Source organism: Trichechus manatus, unplaced genomic scaffold, assembly GCF_000243295.1.
Source record: "Trichechus manatus latirostris isolate Lorelei unplaced genomic scaffold, TriManLat1.0 scaffold00058, whole genome shotgun sequence".
Lineage (NCBI taxonomy): Eukaryota > Metazoa > Chordata > Mammalia > Sirenia > Trichechidae > Trichechus > Trichechus manatus.
Window position 1 is genome coordinate 6170062 of NW_004443994.1, and position 21140 is coordinate 6191201.

The window sequence follows — 21140 nt, forward strand, 5'->3', positions numbered from 1 at the left end:
ATTTATTTTTTCAAAATGAAAGAATATTTGTTTTTATATATGTGGTACTTTGCATCTCTCGTGCTGCCCTCAATATTCTTTTTCCTTGGTTTTTGAGAGTTTGATTATAATACGCTTTGGTGCAGCTAGTTTGGATTTATCCTACCTGGAGTTCATTGAGCTTCTTGGATATGTAAACTTCTGTCTATCAGCAGACTTGGGAAATTTTCAGCCATCATTTCTTCAAAAATTCCTTTTGTTTCTTTCTCTTTTCTCCTTCTGGGACTCACATAATGTGTACATTATTCTGCTTGATGGTGTCCCACAGATCCTTTAAGCTTTGCTCATTATTCTTTTTTCTTTTTGCTCCCTGGATTGCATCGTTTCAATTACTCTATCTTCAAGTTCACTGATTCTTCTGCCAATACAAACTGCTGTTAAGCCCTTCCAAATAGTTGTTCATTTCTGTTATTGTACTTTTCACTACCAATATGTTTTTTTTTAATTTCTCTTTATTGAAATACTTGTTTGCTCTTGTATCTTTTCCCCAATTTCCTTTTGCTTTTTTGTATTTTCATTTAACTCTTTGAGTATTCTTACTACTGTTGCTTTAAAGTCTTAGTCTAGTAATTCCATACCTGTTCTTCCTTGGGAATGGTTTCTGTCCCCTTCCTTTGGTCTTTTGCTTGGGCCATTCTTTCCTGCCTCTGCATATGCTTTGTGATTATTTGTTGTGTTAGGAACATTAAACTATTTTACTGTGGTAGCACTGGAGATTAGATTCTTCCCTTTCCTTAGGGTTTGCTCTTCTTTCATTTTATCATTGTTATTATTTTATTGAAGGTTGTGATTCTCTGCTTCCTTTCTTTATTGGTTTCCCTGACCGTGGGCACTGGCCATCACTGCTTCACTTCTAGTTCCCTGATTGGGGGTGCTGGCAGTGCCACTGTAGCACCAAACTCTATGGCTTGTAGCACCTGTTGTTGCTTCAGCACCACATACTGGGGACACTGTCTATGTTACTCTGGCACCAGACTCCCCCCTCATAGGCAGTGGCTATGCCCCTCCAGTGTCTCCCCTCCCCCCATTTGGGATTACTGGCTGTCTTCGATTGCTCATCTCAAATAATTCCCCCTGTGAACACAGGACATGCAGCTCTGGCCCTAGACTCTCCCCCTTCCCAGAGCTGCAGCTGTCAAAGACTCACCACAAGTTTCCCCTCCCAGGGACGTCAGCTGTACAGCACCAGCCTCAGAGGCCCACACCAAAAGCGGCAGCTGTTGCCAATTTACCATATGTCCTCACTGTTCAGGAATTCAGGTTTGTGCTGTGCTAACCATGATGTTTTATTCTGGGATTTACTGGGATTCTGGTTTCCACTCCTCTTGCCATACGACCCTGTCCCTAGTCTGTCTGCCTGCTCAGGAGTTCTGGCCTGTGCTATATTCACCATGTCTCTCTGTCCTAGGCCTGACTGCTCATAAAGTCTGGCCCACACTATATTTACCATGTTGTTCTTTCCTGGGACTTACGGAAATTCCATGCTGCTCTGCGCTTATCATGCTGTCCTTTCTAAGGTCTGCTCACTTGGGCATCCCGCCCACACTGCATTCACCATGGCCCTCTCCCAGGCCTGATTACTCACAAAGTCTGGCCCATGCTGCACTCCCCACACTGCTTCCTCCAGGTATTCAAGATGGTTCCAGCTCATGCTGAACTCACCATGCTGTTCTGTCCCACGTCTGCCAGCTGTGTGTTCCAGCCTAGTTTGTGCTCCCAGAGCCTCTTCATCCCTGGCTTCACTGCTCAGACAGCCTAGTCCACAATGTGCCCACTGTGCCATTCCATCCCAGAAATGAATATTCAGTACCTCCAGTCCACTCTGTGTCCTCTGTGCTGCTCCAACTCTGGACTCCATGCCTGAAGGTGCCAGCTGCAGCCACCCCAAGATGGCGATGCTAAGCTAAGGTGGGGGTAGGGTGAGGACACTCCACTCTGCCACTATCATACATTACCTTTTTCTTGATTCAGTGTTTCTTGTTCACTTTGGTCCTCCAACCCTTTAACTAACATGCAGAGATCTGAGATTATCGATTTCATCAATTTTTGCTTGTTTTCTTCTAGAATTGTTGTGCGGGAATTAGAGCATGCGACTGTTCACACCGTCATCCTGCTCCCTATACCTGATTACTTTTTTATGACGGTCAATAAGAATTTAGATTTGTATTTTTGCTTTGATCTTTTCATTTTTATATTATGTAAGTTTCACTAGACAATATTTGCTTCTTTATATTAAGTTGTACTGTATATGTGTGAAGAACATGTTAGTGTTTGACAATCTGGAAGGGATAGAATGCAACTGATACCCAGGCTGACAATATTCTAGACAGTCAGAAATACTGGCATTTTCAAGTATAATGAAGATTTTATTAGTAATCATTTAACCTGATTTCAAAATTTTGCTGTAAGTTGCTATGTTCTATATGTTACAGGGAACCTCTTTTCCAATTCAGAACTGTTGCCTTTGTTAGATGGGTGTGGCATTTGGTTTCCCAGGTGTTCTATAGGAACCTGTCTATCAGGAATTTGAATTGATGTTACTTTCACCAGCCAATCCCCTTCTTCACCCCAGCTCCAAGGGCTTCCTGGTCAGTCCTCTGCCACCCTATGGATTTCAAACATCACAGAAATAAAAAGAAGACTTCTTCACAAAACAGTTGGAGACTTGTGTTATCTAACGGATAACAGGTCTTAAAGACAATCCTTAAAGACTCATTACATAATTTTTAATGTATCCAAGAAGCGTGAAAAATTGTAAAACTAACAAACCTTGGAATAACAACTCTCTTTTTGGAGTTCTGGCTATCTAAGAAGGAGGTATAAAGTAGGGTCACAAAGTCAAAGACACCACACTGGAAAACTCTAAAGTTCTTTAGTCATATCTCAGTCTTTGTAAATGGTATCTCATGGAGTTTTCCAGTGCATAGACTGAGCTAGCTCCCAATACACAGGAAATAACCAGGCACAATCTTTTGTCTACAGAATCTCTATGAAGATCAGTAATAATACTCTACTGTTATTGAAAAAAGAGGAAAAAGTTAAGATACAAATAACTGACATAATTTTCTGTACTGAATTAAGAATGGTGGAACTGCTAGCTCTGTGCCTTGTCACTGAGATTAAAACAAAATACTGGTCACGGAAGTGGAAGAGAGAGCATCACACAGTAACTTTTTCAATTACTACAATAAAATTTCTATCTTGGTTTGGGAAAAAAATTTAAATGAGAATATTAATTTTTATTAGGTTTCTCATGCACTATCATTTGCTTCCAAATGGATTCCTTTAAGCAGAAGCAAGTAAAAATCAGATTTTCTAGAGACATAAAATACAGTGCCTATAAACACGTTTTCATTAGAAGTCTATAACCATCATACAATAATTTTCTTAACAGTGAAATAATGAATTACAAACACTGATAAATTGTCTACCTGTATTCAGTACTTACCGATTTTTTCCAACTGTTTGGATACATGCAAAGAGTTTTCCCAAAGTTTACACCGAAAACATTTAGCTAAAATCAAACTGTTCAGTAGTACAGCAAAATTCTTTTCTTGAGCAGCCACAAAATCTGACAACCCTAAAAAAAGTTTCCAATATTAAATCTAATATATTAATTTACTGTAAAAATATAGAAAATCCATTATCACATAACATACATCTTGTAATTCGTGAGCCATTTCTGAAAATCTTCGCTGTATCTTGTGTCAAAGCAAAGTCCTGTATGGGAATGCATCCTAGGTGAGCCTGAATAAGACTGGGGAAAAGAAAAAACTCAAATGTTTCTTTTTAAAAGTTATTATCTCACAGTATTTGACATCACTGACTGAAATATCCCTTCTTAAAATTTCTCTTTGTCTTGATTTCTGTGATGCTAACCCGTTGCTGACGAGTCAATTCCGGCTCATAGCAACCCTATAGACCCTATAGTGATCCTATAGAACAGAGTAGAACTGCCTCATAGGGCTTCTTCCAAGGAGCAGCTGGTGATTTCAAACTGCTGACCTTTTGATTAGCAGCCTAAACTCAACCACTATGACACCAAGGCTCCTTTGTGACACTAGGTGATTCTGTATCTTACATCATTATGTTTCTTTCTCTTCCTAACCTCTTCCTAATGTCTAAAAGTTCAGTCCTTATCTCTCTGCTTCTCTTTATTTGCTCAGTCTTTCTTTCTCTCAAAACTCTCATTTCTTCTCAAAACTTTTATTATAATCTCTGGGTTGATCAAATGAGTTACCTGAAACTCAACACAGATAAGCTGTTGTCATATTCTCCACCAATAAATCTCTGTTTTTTGGCTTTACTATTTCTTTTCAAGGTACAGAAAAACAATACAAATTGTTTAATCGACAAATATTATTTATGTTCCTACTGACTGCCAGGCATAGTGTCAGGAGTTGGGGATTCTGTTCATTGTAGTTAAGTAATGACTAAAACAGGGTTATTGTGAGAATTAAAAGAAATAAAGTATTGATTTGGTTAGGATTAGGTTCAACCTTGACCAGATTATAGTAGTTTAAACCACAATGGTTTATTATCTTGTGTAAAAGAAATCAGAGTTTGGCAGTCCAGGACTTAGTATGATTGCTCCACAAGTCCCAGAGACTCAGACGCTTTCTATATTTCTGCTCTGCCATGTATATTTCTGCTTCCATCCTCAAGCTATTTGATAGTCTAAAATAGTTGCTGGAGCTCCAGCCATTACATATTCATTCCATGCAGCATGTTGGAGGAAGAGGAGAAAAATGATGCCCTGTTTCTCACCTGACTCCTTTAAGCAGCCTTCAAGGAAGATTAACACAACATTTCCGCCTACACCTAATTAATTGTCCAAATCAGAATCACTGGCCACAACAGCTACAAAGGAGGCTGGGAAATGTAATCTTTTTTCCTGAGTGAGAACAGATACTGAAATAGTGAGCTAGTAATTTCTACCACAGGAATATAAAGCATCTAAGGTAGTGCTTGGAACACAGTAAACATTCAAGAAATGGTTATTACTAATTATTATCATCAATTGCTGAGCCATTTAAGACTTGCTCTCAGCTTCCACAGTTATCAAACAAATAAAAATGATACGAGAATTTCCTGAAAAACTTCTGTCCCTGACCAACTTAATAAAAGGAAGGTCAGAATAGGTCTGTGTATAGAAAAAGCAGAAATCCTTAAAATGAAGAAGAGTTAAAGGTGCATTATGAAGCTATTCAACTCTCCCTTGAGAGGAGAAAAAAGTTACTGAGGCCATTTTTGCTGTCTAAACATAAAATAAAAATGCCCAAAGAAACAACTGAGAGATGGGATCAAGATGGCACATGAAATTGGTGGATCAAAAAGTTTAAGTTTAAAAATCAGACAGGATCAAATCTATGAAGAAAAACAAAACTGGAGGAGATCATGCATAATACAATGCAGAAGAATCAATGGATCAAGAAGGAAAGAAGGTCTTGGAGTATTTGTCTGCGTGGTTCATTGGAATGCTGTATTCTGAGCGGGCAGGCTACTCTGCCGCTGATACTCTCTCACAGTTTGTGGAAAACACTATGCAGCTGTGGTATATATTGCAAGGTTAGAGCAGGGAGTGTGGACACTAAAGCCACACAGGCAGAGCAGTGCTCCAGATAGCTGCCAACCCCCCAGGAGAGGTGAGGAGACTTTATTCTCAGACTACAAGCTATTTCCACACTTCTACGGCAGCAAATCTAACTGGTTTTCCCCCCACAGTCATCAGAAATACTATGTAACATAGTAGGCAGGCAAAAAGATATTTGCAAATACAAAAGCAAACAATGAATATTTTTGGAAAAAACATTACCATAAAAAAGACACACAATCTTAATCAATAACTACCCATTGAGAAACAGTTAATAGTGCATACAGAAAAAGTTTCAAAATTAATATCACTGGTTTATAAAATTAATATTTTCAGAGATATTAGAAATATCCTATACATTTTAGAAAGTCAACTGGAAATCTTGTAAAATTAAACTATGATCATTGAAATAAATTCAGTAGGTAAAGCTGAAGGAGAAATTAGTGGCTCTCTGCCCTGAACCCAAACATATTTTTACAAACATCTGAGAAGGAGGTGGATGGATCTCAGAATCTAACCCAAAAATGTGAGAAATCCCTTGGAGGAGGAAAAACTTAAGATCAACGTATGGAAACACAAAGACAGTACAGAGTGAGAAGAGTGAGAACATGGATGCAGGACCAACTGGGAGACAATTTTCTAGTTGTACCCCTTCCTCTCCTACTCTGCCCTAGGTTCAGTCAACATGTTCCATATCACCACAGAACAGAAAAAAACAGGAAAAGACTGACAGGAAGAGTGCCTGTTTAGCTAGGCTAGATGAGAGCACAGGGGTTGCACTGACCCACCTCCCAAAATGAGCAAAATAAAAATTAGTTCTTTGAAAATACTAACTGTATAAACAAACTTCTGGTAGGATTAAGCAAAAAAGGAAAAAAGTACAAATAAAACACAGATGAAAAAGGTAGACATAATTACAGAAATAATCAAGATTAATTATATAATAACGGAGTATTATGAACCATTATATGCCATTACATTGGAAAACACAGCTAAAATGAATACATTTCTGGGAAAATATAAAACATCAAGACTGAAACAAGAACAAACAAAAAACATGAAAAGACCAAAATCTGTTGCTGTCAAGTCGATTCCAACTCATAGTGACCCTATAGGACAGAGCAGAACTGCCCCATAGGTTTTTCAAGGAGCAGCTGGTGGATTCGAACTGCCAACCTTTTGGTTAGCAGCTGAGCTCTTCGCCACTGTGCCACCAGGGCTCCAGTGATAAAAAGACCAATAACCATTAAAAAAAATTTAGAAAATTAGCAATTACCTGCAAACTTTGAAGAAACACAGAGCCAATTATACAGTACACAAGCCATTCAAAGTCAGACTTTGAAAGAGGGTGGGATGGAAGAAGGGAGGGAAACAGGAGGGAGAAAAGAGAGAGTTGCCCAACTCACTTTATGAGGCTACTATAACCTTGTGCATGGGTTCAAATAGGCAACCAAACTCACAAAATATAATAGGCTTTAATCTAATACTATGTTTACTTACTTTACGTTGTTGTTACGTGCCGTACAGTTAGTTATGACTCATAGCGACCCGATGCATAAGAGAATGAAACACTGATGGTCCTGCGCCATCCTCACAACCGTTGGTATGTTTGAGCCCACTGTTGCAGCTACTGTGTCAATCCATCTCATTGAGGGTCTTCCTCTTTTTTGCTGACCCTCTGTACCATACCAAGCATTATGTTCTTCTCCAGGGACTAGTCCCTCCTTATGACATGTTCAAAGCACATGAGATGAAATCTCACCATCCTCTCTTCCAAGAAGCACTCTGGCTGTATTTCTTCCAAAACAGACTTGTTCGTTCTTCTGGCAGTTGATGGCATATTCAGTATTCTTCACCAACACCATAATTCAAAGGCATAAATTCTTCTTCAGTCTTCCGTATTCACTGCCCAACTTTCACATGCATATGAAGTGATTGAAAATATCATGGCTTGGGACACGAGCACCTTAGTCTTCAAAGTGGCATCTTTGCTTTTTAACACTTTAAAGAGGTCTTTTGCAGCAGATTCGCCCAACGCAATACGTCATTTGATTTCTTGACTGCTGCTTCCATGGGCATTGTGGATCCAAGTAATATAAAATCCTTGACAACTACAGTATTTTCTCCGTTTGTCATGATGTTGTGTTTATTGATCAAGTTGTGAGGATTTCTGTTTTCTTTATGTTGAGGTGTAATCCATGCTGAAGGCTGTAGTCTTTGATATTCGTCAGTAAGTGCTTCAAGTCCTCTTTGCTTTCAGCAAATCCTCTTTGCTTACTTTATAGAAGGATACAGGTCAGGTAATACAACATGCACAGCACCTTCAACTCATTTGAAAGTCCCAGCACCTACTCGAGCACACTGCTTCTCTGCCCTTCACCCTTACCCACCTGGGGCATGTGAGTCAAAGTGTGTGTGGGTCACCATAGATGCAGAAAAGCCTTTGCCTTGGCTTCTCACCAATCTTTTATATCATGCTAGCCACGCATGGCAAAGTCCTATAAGCCAATTCACAGATCTCCTAAACTAGATTTATTTCCATAGATCAGGAGATTCACAGTAAACAGGAGAGAGAAAACATTCCACATTTATCTTAACTCTGCAGTTTCCAAGGAAATGATATTGTGAGAAAATAGATCCTGAGGACATTTCCCAGGAAGGCCTAAATCAGCCTAAGCCTGATATTAATCCTTTAGTTACAACTTGATTCCAGATAAGAAGGTAGAAAGAGAGAAATTTATAAACTTTCACTTATAAACATAAATTAAATAAAACGTTAACCAATACCTATAGCATATTAAATAAAATATTTCATGATCAAGGAGATTTCATACTAGAAGAAAAAAAAAACTGGTTCAACCTAAAAAAATCTACCAATTTAATTCACCTCATTAGTGAAACGATTAAAAAAAAAAAAGAAAACTAAAGACCGTAGGTTCACTCTGTTAGATGTTACAATATACTACAAAGTCATGGTAACAAAAATAGTGCACTGCAGGCACAGGACCAACAAAACAACATTCAGAATGGAGAGTCCATAAATAGACCCACGTTTTAATATTTAATAGTATGAGAAAGGTGAAATCATAAATCAGTGAGAAAGGTTCTATTTTTTGGTAGATAATGTTGGAAAAATTGGCTAACTATATAGAAAAAAGTAAACTTGGATATCTATCTCTCATCATACACAAAACACTTACAGTATTAATAACATCACAAAAGAATCCTCATTAGCATATACTGAACACTACTATGTGTCAGTCACTATTGTATATGTTAAATTTTCACAACAACCCTATTAAGTAGGTATCGTGATTGCAGGCATTACAGTTGAGGAAACAGACATAGAGAAGTTAATTACCTTCACAAAGCCCTGAAAATATTAGGTGATAGTAGCAAGTTGCTGGAGTCAACTAAGTATTTATCATTAGGAGACAGATGAGTAAAATGTGGATATGCATAAAATGAAACATTATGCATCAATGAGAAGGAATAACTTAAATTACTTACATAAGTCTAGGTGTTGAATGAGAAAAGAAGCAGAATTAGTTTCTTTTAGCAAAACAGTACTTATATAATTTTCAAAAATGCAAAAAGATACTATATATTTTTCCAGGATATACAAATATTAATGACATATAGAGTATATACACATAGCATGGTATGAAATAGAAGTAGAGATGAGGGATGAGGTAGAAAAAATTTATAAAATAAAGAAAACAAGGACCTTGCATGGACCAATGATAACTATGTGCCATTAAACACAAGATTATGATTAATTCAATTTTGTACACCCATGATCCAGAATTTAAAGGAATAAAAAGGGCAGCCAAAGATTTAGTCTCCCATACGGTACTGGCTCAGAAGGTTGTGGGAGAAAGTTCTAGCAAACTTCCTAATAACAGAATATTCACATGGTATGTAAATATTCCAGAGTACAGAAAAAAAAACAGATGGTAAGTTTTTCAACTCATTGTAAAAGGCTAGATAACCCTAACACTAAAACTAAAGAATAAAAAGATAAACATAAGCTATTCTCAATTACAGGTAGTCCCCAACCTATGACAGGGTTCCCTTGCAACTACTCCATCATAAATCAGTTCAGAGGTAAGCCAGATAACTCATTTTTTTTTAGTTTTCATAGCCTGCTATATGGCAGTGTTTTGAACAGTAAATCATAACATTGAACACCTGTGAGTGAACATCTAAGAATGATAATATCAGAAAATTATGAGCTGCAACATTTTATGTAGTACATATTACTAACAATAATACATCAAAAAAAAAAAAAAATGACAGTTGTAAGTGCGGTTCATCCTAAGTTGAATACCTCCTAAGTTGGGGACTACCCGTACTAACAGAGATGCACGCTCCTAAATAAAATATGAGGGGATCAAATCCAGCAGTACATTAAAAAAATGACATACTATGACCAAGCAGGACCTATAAAAGGATGGTTCAATATAAAAAAATTTATTACTACAATATATTACATTAAAAGATTAAAAAACTGGATAAAAACCATATGATCTCTAAGAGATGGTGAAAAAAACCTCAGTAAGCTAATATTCAAAGGAAACTTCCTAATCAGAAGCCAACAACAAGCCACTTGATGGTAAAACACTGGCAAGGTAGCCACTAAAAATAGTAATAAAGCAAGGATGTTTGCTGTCTCAAACTAGACAACAGTATTCTAGAGATTCCAATCTGCAGTAAGCTAAGAAAAATAAAGCATTATAACTATTAGAAATCAAGAGATAAGCCTATCATTCTTTATAGATAATATGCTTGTCTACATAGGAAATCAACTGAAGGAGTGCTAGTACTGTTAAGAGTGAGAAGGCCAGATAAACCAAACAAAATTTTAAGAACAGTACCCTTCCTATATACCATCAGTAACCAAGTATAAAATACAACATTATGTGATGTGGAAAAAAAGGACTCTGTTCACAATATCAAACTCCATAAAGTACCTAAAAATAAATCTAACAAATAAAAACCTAAATGATGAATTATAAAACGTCACTGAAAGACATAAAGAAAGATCTAAAAGATGGAGACAGGTATGATACTCGTAGATACTTTAGAATTGTCAAAAGAATTTTTCCTCAAATTAATCTACAAAGTCAATTTCAAAAGGACTTTTCATAGACCTTAATGAACTGATTCTAAAGTTTATAGGAGGAAGCGTGCAACAATAGCCAAACACATTTTTTGGAACAATAAGGGGAGACTTGCCTCACCAGATAAGAAAATGTCCAATAAAATAACAAGTAAAACAATGTAGTATTGTCACAGCAACAGAAAATAGATTAACAGTACATAAGAGTCCAGAATCAGTTTCTTAGGAATTTAGTTTATGATAAGGTGGTATTTCAAGTCAGCAAACAGATAAAGACAACACATTTATCAAACAACCCTGACTATCTTTTGGGAACAAAAAATAATTAGATTCTTAACTCATAACACATACAAAAACTAACTTCACATACCTTATGAAAAATCTGATAAAAATAAAATTATTTAAATTAGAAGAAATGATAGGAAAAAAGTCCTAAAATCTTGGAATGTATGGCAGAGACTGCTTTGCCTACCCCAACATCCATTCTCCCTTTCCTTCTTAATAACAGAACCCCAACTTTTATCTAGGCACACTGTTACCAAAACATTTCTCAGTCTCCTTAATACTTAGATATAGCCATGTGACTAGTCCTACCCAATGAAAAAAGTTTTATGTAGGATTTACAGAAAGTTTACTGAAAAGAGAGAGGGCACTCAGATGTAATGGCTGAAGCTCCAGCAGTCATCTTGGACAATGAGGTAACCTTGAGAATAGAAGTCATGAGCTAGGCTAGCAGATCAGAAAGAGGAATCCAAAGACTGATGAGACCATGAACCACCATACCTGCTTTAGACTATTTACCTTGAGTTGTCTATTATGTGAGAGGAAAAATAGCATATTGTTGCTATTGTTATTTTATTATTGTTTTTGTGTAGCTGAACCTAACCCTAAGAAATGTAGTATGGCAAAGATCTTCCCAAACAAGACACAAAACCTAGAAGCATAAAGGAATAGACTAATTTAATGTACAATTTTTTAACAATTTAAAATTTTTGAATAAAACTGAGTAATACGTACATTCCCTCCTAACAGAATTCAAATTTAAAAATATGACATAACTTTTCACTCATCAGATCGGTAAAAAGTTTCACGATACAAAACAAGTACTGAGGAAGCTGTATGGAAATAGTCACTCTTTCTACATTGCAGGTGGCAACCGTAACTCAGAGAAGACTTTTTGAAAGGCAACTTGGCATTATATCTCAAATTTTTGCACATGTATAATCTTTCACCCAGAAAACCTTGAAAACATGGTGTATGTACAAGAAAATTTATCTCAGCACTATTTGCAATAGAAAAAAAGTTGGAAACCATCTAAATTTTTATCATTAAGGGAGTAGTTATAACATATTCAAACGTGCTATTAAAATACATGAGGTTGACATGTATGTGTATTGATATAGAAAGATCTTTATGATATAACACAAAGCAGTAAGTATAGTATGATCCCATTTATATAGTAGAAACTGCATATGTATGAAAACAATTATAAAGTCATCAACTTTTAAATCTGACAGCATCAATCAAAAGAGTATATGACCTAATTTAAGGTAAGATTAATAGAAGCACTGAAGTTGCAAATAAAATGTTCCCAAGAAGATGTCTGGGGAAAACAAACTAGACTTTATTGGACTCAATAATTGGTGCAACAGAGTACACTGGAAAAAAAAATACTGAGATAATCAAGAGACCTGGGTTGTAGTTCTAGCTTGGTCCTCCATACAGCTACATAACCTTGGGCAAGTCACAATCTATCTGGGCATCACTCACTTCATGTGTAAAATGAGGGGACTGGGCTATATGATCTCTAACGTCTCTATGATCTCTAACGATATTTGAATTTCTAAAGAAATAGAGCTAAGAAACAGAAGATTAACTTCAGTGTCCAACCGAGAGATCTGTCTAATGAAGTTGTATACAACAGTGAGAAGTTTGTTTCATAGACTTTAAAGCATTTCGGAGATAAAACTCAATGAGATGGCAGGAAGTATCTCAAAGAAAGAATGAACTCCTCTAGCTAAGGAGGAAAAAGATATTCTTTAGCTAACTAGTTTTATTGAGCCACATTAAAAAAAAAAATATTATCACCTGAAAGTGCATCATTTAAATCAAAAGAGTCTAAATTTTAAATCAAAAGATTCTAAAACTAAAGTCTAAGTACTCAGAAACCCAAATATTTATCACAGCAGAAAAGAAAAGTGTTGCATTTGTGATTACAAATTGAGTAAAAGTCCCATGTTACCGCGCAACCTTAGTTTACTCTTCCAATGACTACTCCTCTATTCAAAATTTCCATTCCTGGCAAAATAATCATCCCATATATACATTCCTACATTCACATTTTTGCTTTCACTATGTGTCTCTCCCAGAATGCCATCACCACTCAACAGACATTTCTTACATGTGTTTCTGTACTGTCCATTATTTTTATATACATGAAATTTAGTTTGAAAATTCCTGATGGATGGTGAGAAGCTTATCTTCTTTCTGTCCTCCACCTTACCTCAACAGAACACACTCTCAATGCTTGTTGACAAAAAAAATAATTCACAAATCACCAAATTTAATTAAAGTCAGAGTTTTTGGAAGTTAATTTCACATGTACATTCAGACTACTTAACTTTATGTAAATATGTTATTGTTTTATTAAGGAAAACAAATTTAAAATAAGTTTTAAACTATATTAAAAACTTTTATAAATAAGAATCATGAATCTATAGTGAGTATTTTAAGATATTTAATAATTATCTTTACCAATTTACTTTCATTTCCCTTGTTTTAATTTTTCCTTCCATCGGAAATCTGTAAATACAAACACAGAGCAAAAGCTTTACTATTATTTATTTTAAATAAATAAAAGCTTTTAAAAATTATTTAAAACATATTTACTTTTTTACCTGATAGTTACCCGATTTGGATCTTTGTTCAAAGTATTCAGTGTTTTCTTTTCACTTATCCTTAACTGGACATCTAGAAATTCCTTGCAGCTGGCTATCATTGTGACCTATAAAATTTCAGTATTTGTCTAATTAATGAAGTTCATTTTTCACTTCTTTCCTCTCATCTTCTTTCTCAGTATTTATTTGTTTTTCCATCTGCCTTGGGTCATCATAGTTTTATCAATTAGCATAACAGTGTTAAAAATCTGCCTTATACCTTTGATTCATCCATTCACTAACAAATGTTTGTCAACACTTGCTATATGCCAGACACTGTGCTAGACACTGGAAATACACCAGTAATACAGTAAAGATTAATTAGGTAAAATTTCAAATATTCAGCACAATGCCTACCACACAGTAAGCACTCTTACTATATGCAGCTCTTGTTACTACTATTACTACTACAATTAATCACCTGTAGTTTGCAAATCATTATCCCAATTGAAGTTAATCTGTTAATGGAAGGAATGCTTCAGATATCAAGAAATTTGAATTCTAGAGACTAGTTCTGCCAGATGACTTTGGACAAAGCACTCTCTGTGCTTTGGTTTCCCACATCTGTAAAATGAAACAAACACCTGTTCTAATTATCCCACACCTGCTGTAAAGGATCAGATGAGTTAATGTTATGATTGGATATTTTCTACTCTTGATTTTCTTCTTATTTAAGAATAATATTTGCATGAAAAGACAAACCTTCTTTTAATCTATTTTCATTCATATGACTTCTTAATAATAACTGGAATTCTATTGTGCTATTTTTAGTGTAAGGTGCCCTGGTGGGTAAGCATGTGACTGTTAACTGAAAGGTTGGCGGTTGGAACCCACCAGCCACTCAGTGGGAGAAACGAACTGGTGATCTGTTCCTGTAAAGATTACAGCCTAGGAAGCCCTATGGGGAAGTTCTACTCTGTCATATAGGGTTGCTATGAGTTGGAATTGATTCGATGGCACACAACAACATTTTTAGTGTAATACCCACAGTAATAAACTTAGATATTTTCAATAAATATTATTTAAATTTGAGAATAAATAATTATTTTCTTTTATAAATATCTTGCTTCATATTCATGTCTCCAATAATAGGAGAAAGGACCAATATGGTCACCAAGTACCAACAGTATGACTATGGTTCTACTCACTGCTATAGCTGCAAAATTTTTCCCACTGTTTATACCTGTTATTATTCCTACTTTCTCCACAATCAGTTCTTTTTCTGGGCTATCACCAATACAATTCTATTTCAAATGCTACTGCTATTCTGATGCAAAAGATTTGGGGAGGAGTTGCACATACATAGCATACATGCTAAAACTCATTGTCCCTCACTCATGCTAGATTTCCCTGACATCTCATGCCACATGGTCTTGGAATCTTTCTCAACATATAACACTTGGCAGCCACTACCAAGGTAATCAGCATTATCATATAAGCTAAAGTTACTTGCAATCCCTACTTTGGGTATGTATATAATTTTGTTAGTTCTGATAAGGAGATACACCTGAAAATATAAAGAGAAATATTCCATATCTCAGGTATAAATGGAGAAGAGATAGCCATTATTAGAAATGCTTTCCTTTCTGTTCATTCATTCTTAAATTACATGAAACACACAAATCAGTTGTTTCTCCAATATTATTCTATTCTGTATCATTATGTTTTTATTTGATAGTGAAAATTAATTTACCAGATCTGATAAAGTTTCTTTTCCACTCATTGTACAAAATTTCTTCACTGTCTCAAATGTAATATAATACCAAGCCATCAATCTTCCAATCTCTGTGGGAAAAGACGGACAAATTAACATCACTCCCATCAGCTGACATAACTTGCTTTTTCATCAGTTTAACAAACATTTACTTAATGGCACCAGCCACAAAAGACAGATAAAAAATGAAGAAGACACAGTCTTTGGAACTTATCGGTTGGCTAGGGAGGTAATAACATATAAAATAGCTAGACTAGAGGACAAAATCAATTTCATGTTGTTAGATGTCACTGAGTCGGCTCCAACTTATATAGCAACCCTATATACAACAGAAGGAAACACTGCCCGGTCCTGCGCCATCCTCACAATCATCTTGCAGCCCATTGTTGCAGCCACTGTGTCATTCCATCTGGTTGAGTGTCTTCCTCTTTTTTGTTGACCCCTCTACTTTACCAAGCATGATGTCCTTCTCCAGGGACTGGTCCCTCCTAATAACATGTCCATATACATGAGACAAAGTCTTGCCATCCTCGCTTCAAAGGAGCATTCTGGCTGTACTTCTTCCAGGCAGATTTGTTTGTTCTTCCAGCATTCCATGGTATATTCAATGTTCTTTGCCAAAACCATAATTCAAAGGCATTGATTCTTCTACGGTCTTCCTTATTCATTGTCCAGCTTTCATATGCAGTTAAGGCAACTGAAAATACCATGGCTTGGGTCAGGCGCACCTTAATCCTCAAAGTGACATCTTTGCTTTTCAACACTTTAAAGAAGTCTTTTGCAGCAGATTTGAGCAATGCAGTATGTTGTTGGATTTCGTGACTGCTGCTTCCATGGGTGTTGATTGTGAATCTAAGTAAAATGAAATCCTTGACAACTTCAATCTTTTCTCCATTTATCATGATGTTACTTTTTGGTCCAGTTGTGAGGATTTTTATTTTCTTTATGTTGAGGTGTAATCCATACTGAAGGCTGTAATCTTTGATAACTCATCAGTAAATGCTTCAAGTCCTCTTCGCTTTCCGCAAGCAAGACTGTATCATCTGCATATTGCAGGTTGTTAATAAGTCTTCCTCCAATCCTGATGCCACATTCTTCTTCATCTAGTCTGGCTTCTCAGATTATTTGCTCAGCATACAGACTAAATAAGTATGGTGAAAGGCTACAACTCTGACGCACACCTTTCCTGATTTTAAACCACTCAGTATTTTCTTGTTCTGTCTGAACAACTACCTCTTGGTCTATGGACAGATTCCTCCTCAGCACAATTAAGTGTTCTGGAATTCCCATTCTTCCCAATGTTATCCCTATTTGTTATGATCCACACAGTCGAATGCCTTTGCATAGTCAATAAAACACAGTATTATTCTGGTATTCTCTGCTTTCAGTCAAACTCCATCTGACATTAGTGATGATACTCCTCATTCCATGTACTCTTCTGAATCCAGCTTGAATTGCTGGCAGTCCCCTGTTGAGGTACTGCTGCAACTGTTTTTGAATTATCTTCAGCAAAATTTAACTTGTGTCTTATATTAGCGATACTGTTTGATAATCTCTGCATTCTGTTGGATCATCTTTCTTTGGATTGGGCACGTAAAATGGATCTCTTCTGGTGGGCTGGCCAGGTAGCTGTCTTCTATATTTCTTGGCATAGACAAGTGAGCACTTTCAGCGCTACATCTGTTTGTTGAAACATCTCAATTGATACTTCATCCATTCCTGGAGCCTTGTTTTCCGCCAATGCCTTCAGTGCGGCTTCGACTTCTTCCTTCAGCACCATTACTTCTTGATCATATGTTACCCTTGAATTGGTTGAATGTCGACCAATTCTTTTCAGTACAGTGACTCTGCGTATTCCTTCCATCTTCTTTTGATGCTTCCTGCACCGTTCAGTATTTTCCCATAGAATCCTTCAATATTGCAACTCAAGGCTTGAATTTTTTCTTCAGTTCTTTCAGCTTGAGAAATGCCAAGCGTGTTTTCTCTTTTGGTTTTCCAACTTCAGGTCTTGGCACATTTCATTATAATACTTTGTCTTCTCGAGTCACCCTTTGAAATCTTCTGTTCAGCTCCTTTACTTCACCATTTCTTGCATTCGCTTTAGCTACTCTACATTCAAAAACAAGTTTCAGAGTCTTTTCAAATCTATTTTTGTCTTTTCTTTCTTTCTTGTCTTTTTAATGACCTTTTGCTTTCTTCATGTATGATGTCCTTCATGTCATTCCACAACTCGTCTGGTCTTCAGTCATTAGTGTTCAATGGGTCAAATCTATACTTCAGATGGTCTCTAAATTCAGGTAGGATATACTAAAGGTCGTACTTTGGCTGTTGTGGACTTGTTTGAATTTTGTTCAGCTTCAACTTGAACTTGTATGTGAGCAATTAATGGTCAGTTCTGCACTCGGCCTCTGGCGCTGTTTTGACTGATGATATTGAGCTTCTCCATTGTCTCTTTTCACAAATGTAGTTGATTTGATTCCTGTGTATTCTATCCAATGAGGTACATGTTTACAGTTGCCGTTTATGTTGTTGAAAAAAGGCATGTGCAATGAAGAAGTCGTTGGTCTTGCAAAATCCTATCATGCGACCTCCAGCATCGTGTCTATCATGAAGGCCGTATTTTTCAACTACCTGTCCTTCTTTGTTTCTGACTTTCGCATTCCAATTACTAGTAATTATCAATACATCTTGATTGCATGTTTGATCAATTCCAGACTGCAGAAGTTGGTAAAATTCTTCAATTTCTTCATCTTTGGCATTAGTGGTTGGTGTGTAAATTTGACTAATAGTCCTATTAGCTTGTCATTCTCTTAGGCGTATGGCTATTATCCCATCACTAACAGCGTTGTACTTCAGGACAGATCTTGAAATGTTCTTTTTTGACAATGAATGTGATGCCATTCCTCTTCAATTTGTCATTCCTGGCATAGTAGATCATATGCTTTTCTGATTCATAATGGTAAATACCAGTCCATTTCAGCTCGCTAATGCCTAGGATATTAATCTTTATGCATTCCATTTCACTATAGATGACTTCCAATTTTCTTAGTTTTGTACTTCATACATTCAGCCTTGGTGGTGCAGTGGTTAAGAGCTATGGCTGCTAACCAAAAGGTCGGCAGTTTGAATCCACCAGCTACTCTTTGGAAATCCTATGGCGCAGTTCTACTCTGTCCTATAGGGTCGCTATGAGTTGGATTCGAGTTGACGGCAATGTTTTTATTATTATTATTAATGGTTGTTTGCAGCTGTTTCTTCTCAATTTGAGTCGTGCCGCATCAGCAAATGAGGTCTTGAAAGCTTTACTCCACCCATGTCATTAAGGTCGACTCTACTTTGAGGAGGCAGCTCTTCCCTAGTTTTATTTTGAGTGCCTTCCAACATGAGGGGCTCACCTTGTGGTGCTGTATCAGACATTGCTCTGCTGCTATTCATAAAGTTTTCACTGGCCAATTTTTTTAGAAGTAGACTGCCAGGTCCTTCTTCCTAGTCTGTCTTAGTCTGAAAGCTCTGCTGAAACCTGCCCACCAAAGGGGACCCTGCTGGTATGTGAAATATCGGTGGCGTAGCTTTCAGCATCAAAGCAACACACAAGCCACCACAGTATGACAAACTGACAGACGAGTAGTGGAATATCAATGTAATGCTAATATTTACATGTACAAACTTAAGTATGGAGAAAATTAAATGTAAGAGAATGGTCAATGTATGATGGCCTACTAGAGAAAACAGGTCTTGAGAACGGTCTTAAAAATGACTGTATGTCTTGGCAGAAACGAAATGAAGCCCTTGAAACCTCAGGAAAAATCAAGACTTACTTATCAAAAGAGTAAACTTAAAAAGACTATCTTTAGAACACTGTAATGAGAGAGATGGTTTGATAATTACAGATAGTGATTATGAGGTTGGGATTAAATATACCTGGTTTGAATCTTTATTCCCCTATTTACTGGATAAGTGATCATGTTTGACATACTTTATTAGTTTCTTAATGTAATATGGGGTTATGTTGTGAAGAAGATTAAATGCAATAATACATGCATAGTACTTGATACAAAAACATGATACAAAACTGTGATTGCAAGCATGTAAAAAATGCTTTAAGAAATGAACGGATACATGCCAAATGTTAACAGACAGCCAGAGTCTGATTTTTTTCCTACCTTTCTATACTTCTGAACTTTTATACTGTAAAGTTCCTTTTATTGGAAATATTAATTTGGAATAATGAAGTCAGTATCTCCCCCACACCCCACAAAACTTCTAATTATCAATGCTAAAAACTACAAAGCGCTCTTTTTCTCTTCTATTATACTCCAAATAGAATTAAAAAGAGCGAGAGAGAAAAGAAGCCTAAGTAACCATCCAGATAATCAATGTTTGAATAATTAAGAACTGGCAGAAGGATATCTACAAGAGTTATAACAAGTCTGAAGCAACCCAAAGATTTGGACATTTCAATCTTCTGCTAAAAAACCACCAGAACTAGTAAGGGAAAATTCTGTGCCTGTCAAAAGCAGCTTTATAATTTAATAAATAGGACTCTTATGTAAACTTATCATGCTTTAACAGCTAATAATGATGATACCTTGTAGAGAACTGAGATCACAATTTAACTTTACTATCATCCAAATTTTAGCAAAACAAATTTTTAATTTACTCTTAAGTAAGCAACTGTTAAATTTACTAACAATGATGGAAAAATTACCAGTTGGTTTGAAATTAACATCTTCATCCATCTTTATCAAATTTAGAGATGATAAATCGTTCAGATTCTTCAAACATAATTCTGTTCAATTACAGAAAACACATTTTTATTTTAAGAAAATAGCAAAATAGAATTTATTATTAAATATGCTGAGGTTGTATTACTGTGTAATTGCTCAGGAAGAACTGTATCCCTACTTAAGCAGCAAGAACAAATTCGTTTAAATAAAAACCAACTAATATGCTATAATTTTTTTCTAATAATAATAATAATAATGATACAAATAATAAAAATAACAATCAATGATAAAATAACATTTACAACTAGGAGCATTATAAATGCTATACACGTATTATGTTATTTAATCCTCCAAATTGATTTTGTTGTCAATTGCCATCAAGTCAATGCTGACTCCTGGCGACCTATGTGTGCAGCGTAGAACTGCACACCACAGAGTTTGCAAGGCTGTGACCTTTAGAAGCAGATCACCAGGGCTTACTTCCAAGGTGCCTCTGGGCGGGTCTGAACCACCAACCTTGTGATTAGTAGTCCAGCACTTAACCATTTGCACCACCCAGGGACTCCCTACATAATACAGTGGGTATTAATATCATTTTCATATCCTGGTTAGGAAATTAAAGAATAGAGTGGGCCAGGCAAGTAATTTGCCTCAGGTCTAAGTAACCACTTTGCTATTTCTTTTTCATTTTTCTTTTCCTCTTTTATTCTTATCAAATATTTGTATGTATAAAATGTAAAGAGTCAAATAATTCTACAAAGATAATTCCAAAAAACACCAGTCTCTCCTCTCCCCATCTGCCACTTTCTTGAGGCAATTGTTTTAGCTGATGCTTTTTTTTTTTTTTTCTCTCATGAAACAGTAGCACACATGCTGTTCCATGACATTGGTCAACAACCCCACAACATATCAACCCTCTAAATTCTCAACCTTTTTTTTTTTTTTTTGGTGAAAATACACATAGCCAAAGACACACCGTTTCAAAAATTTCTACATACACAGTTCAGTG

The 21140-nt window shown here is 36.1% G+C and overlaps 1 protein-coding gene across 1 annotated transcript in view; it reads right to left on the reverse strand.

Annotated features, from left to right (window-relative positions):
* HFM1 (helicase for meiosis 1) overlaps window positions 1-21140 on the reverse strand; it is a 105201-nt gene that overhangs the window by 38617 nt on the left and 45444 nt on the right. Inside the window, exons 20-25 of the mRNA XM_023733415.1 lie at window positions 20113-20193; window positions 15384-15475; window positions 13652-13758; window positions 13509-13556; window positions 3699-3796; window positions 3488-3619 (exon numbers count right to left, since the gene is read on the reverse strand). Coding sequence (XP_023589183.1) covers window positions 3488-3619; window positions 3699-3796; window positions 13509-13556; window positions 13652-13758; window positions 15384-15475; window positions 20113-20193 — 558 coding nt within the window. The remainder of the gene's footprint in view (window positions 1-3487; window positions 3620-3698; window positions 3797-13508; window positions 13557-13651; window positions 13759-15383; window positions 15476-20112; window positions 20194-21140) is intronic.